At 40.7% G+C, this 2,500-nt stretch overlaps 1 protein-coding gene across 1 annotated transcript in view; it reads left to right on the top strand.

The window, feature by feature from the left end:
- The window catches only part of LOC125042111 (nuclear pore complex protein Nup93-like), a 29,057-nt gene that overhangs the window by 9,028 nt on the left and 17,529 nt on the right, over nucleotides 1-2,500 (top strand). The window contains exon 5 of the mRNA XM_047637581.1: nucleotides 1,837-1,883. Coding sequence (XP_047493537.1) covers nucleotides 1,837-1,883 — 47 coding nt within the window. The remainder of the gene's footprint in view (nucleotides 1-1,836; nucleotides 1,884-2,500) is intronic.

Below are 2,500 nucleotides of genomic sequence, written 5' to 3' on the forward strand. Positions count from 1 at the left end.
ACACTTGCATGGATTGGATACTGGGTAGAGCTACTGTCCAAAGTCACTGTGGAGCAACTCTGGGCAATATCAAGGTTACAGACCTTGACTTTGCTGATGATGTTGCCATTCTATCTGAATCTCTGGAAACCCTAGTGGTGGCTCTTGATGCATTTACCAATGAAGCAAAGTCAATGGGGCTAAAGGTCTCCTGGACCAAGACCAAGATCCAGGATTTTGGGGGCCTACTAGGAGACCCTGTGCAGTTGGTATGTGCTTGTTGTGAAAACATCGAAGTCACAGAGAGCTTTATATACCTCGGTAGTGCAGTTCACTACTCTGGGCTGTCAGACCAGGAAGTCAGTAGATGGATTGGCCTGGCAGCAGGGGTCATGAAATCTGTCGACAAGAGTATTTAGAGATGTCATTACCTGTGCAGAAGGACCAAGCTACATGTTTTCAAGGCCCTGATACTGCCAGTTTTACTATATGGTAGTGAAACTTGGACACTATCTTGTGCTCTGGAATCTTGTCTTGATGTCTTTTATAATAGATCCTTGTGACGAATCATGTGGTACAGTTGGCAGGACCATGTGTACTACCAACGGCGGCTGCACCGTGAGACTGGTACAGGACCTGTTACTTACACAATCCGTGCACAGGATATACCACCACTTGGCTCGATTCCCGCAGGATGACCCTGCCCACCAGGTTGTCTCTGTCTGAGACAACCCTGGGTGGAGGAGGCCTGTGGCATGACCGAGAAGGTCGTGGCTTGAGCAGATCGATCAATTGTGTCGTGAGGAACTAGAGATGGGCTGGCCCCCTGCCTGGCGGTGCGCCATGAGGGACCCTCGTACTGGGAAACAAAGGGTGGATGCGGGTATGGACCCCTGCCGGCGTTAGCTCCCAAATGATGATGATGATGATGATGATGTGACGGGTGAAGAAAAAAAAACAAAAAACTATGCTCTGGTGATCAATGGCAACGCGGCGACTTTGAGCACGCGAGTTCAGTACATCAAGCCAAATCACTTATTTACCTCACCTGTTTACCCTTTTCCTTAATTTTTTGAAAGCTTCACTTCTATTATGTTATTGTCTTTGATGCTATCAATATTTTAATGACGTGTATGTATGTACTATGCCCACTTTGAGTACTTGTTTGATTGTTTATATGCATAGATGGCTACACTTGTACTAAGTCATCAATGAGCCAGGTACGAGTACTGCTTGTCTCGCCCGTTTACCCTTTTCTTTGATTTATGAAAATATTTTCGTTATCTTATTTTGCTGTTGCTAATGTCTATAACATTACAGTAATTATAATGCTTTTTATAAAAATAAACCATTGATATTCATAGCACTAGTAAAATATACGTTTTTCCTGCCAATTCAAATCACGTAAGGTCACAAATTCTACTAATTGACTCTTTTGTGGCTAAGCACTAGCAGAGCCATCTATATACACAAAGATATAGAAAATTAGCACAGCATTTTCCCCATTTTTTATTAATTTTCCCTGGTGGCATTGGGTTAATAACAAATTAATAATCATAATATCAGAAAAATGATAATGCCAATATTAGTATTGTTGGAAACAAAAAGGCATTTTCCTGCCAATTCAAGGAATGGGGAAATCAGGATCGGTTACTAGGCCAACTGATAGACTCCTTGCTGCTGAGCACATGTGGAGCCATCTGTATGTAACAAAACTCACTAAAATCTAAAGGGGACAGTAAATAACCCCGCTGACATTGGGTTAAAAGCTTGATTTTACTTGTAATGGTAAAGGCTGGTAAAGCTTTTCTAGACATGAATTTCAGGAAATTCAGATAGTTTTTTTTGTCTTTCCAGGAGAATCACACTTCAGTGCATTACAGCAGCCACTACTCTATACAACAGTAAGTTTATTTTTCATTTATGAGTCTGTTATGGAGTTCCTCTCTACACATTGAATAGCTGTTGGTTAATGAATAAAGAACTGCTCCTTGCAGGGAAAGGGAGAAGCATACTTGTTAACAAGATTAATAATAAAGGAGTATACATGATAACAAGATAAATAATATAGATGTTAATAGATTTTCTTGATTTTAGGATATTATATGTATTTTGCATTAAAATCTTTTAGCACTATTTTTGTAGAAAAAACTCTACGCTCTGGCGAACCACGGCAACGTGCCGACTTTGAGCGAGTGAGTTTGGTACATCAAGCTGAATCAGTGCCTAGGAGCGCATTGTTATGACGCCTACAGGCGTGACCTGTCGGGAAGGGGTTAAGGGGACCGTCCCTAAGAAAATGCCGATTTTCACTTTTTTGTTGAAAAATAGAAAATGGTCCTACAGATTTTAATGAAATTTGTTAGGATGAAAGAGTCCTTTATTACGCATCTTTATACTGAATTTTATTTACTTTGACCGAAGGGAATTGTAGGCGCAATGAAAAATTGATTTGAAGTCCACGTGACCATAAAATAATGTAATATCACGTCCAAGCACTTCCAAACTTGTTTTTCTGCTG

The sequence above is a fragment of the Penaeus chinensis genome, chromosome 3, assembly GCF_019202785.1.
Source record: "Penaeus chinensis breed Huanghai No. 1 chromosome 3, ASM1920278v2, whole genome shotgun sequence".
NCBI lineage: Eukaryota > Metazoa > Arthropoda > Malacostraca > Decapoda > Penaeidae > Penaeus > Penaeus chinensis.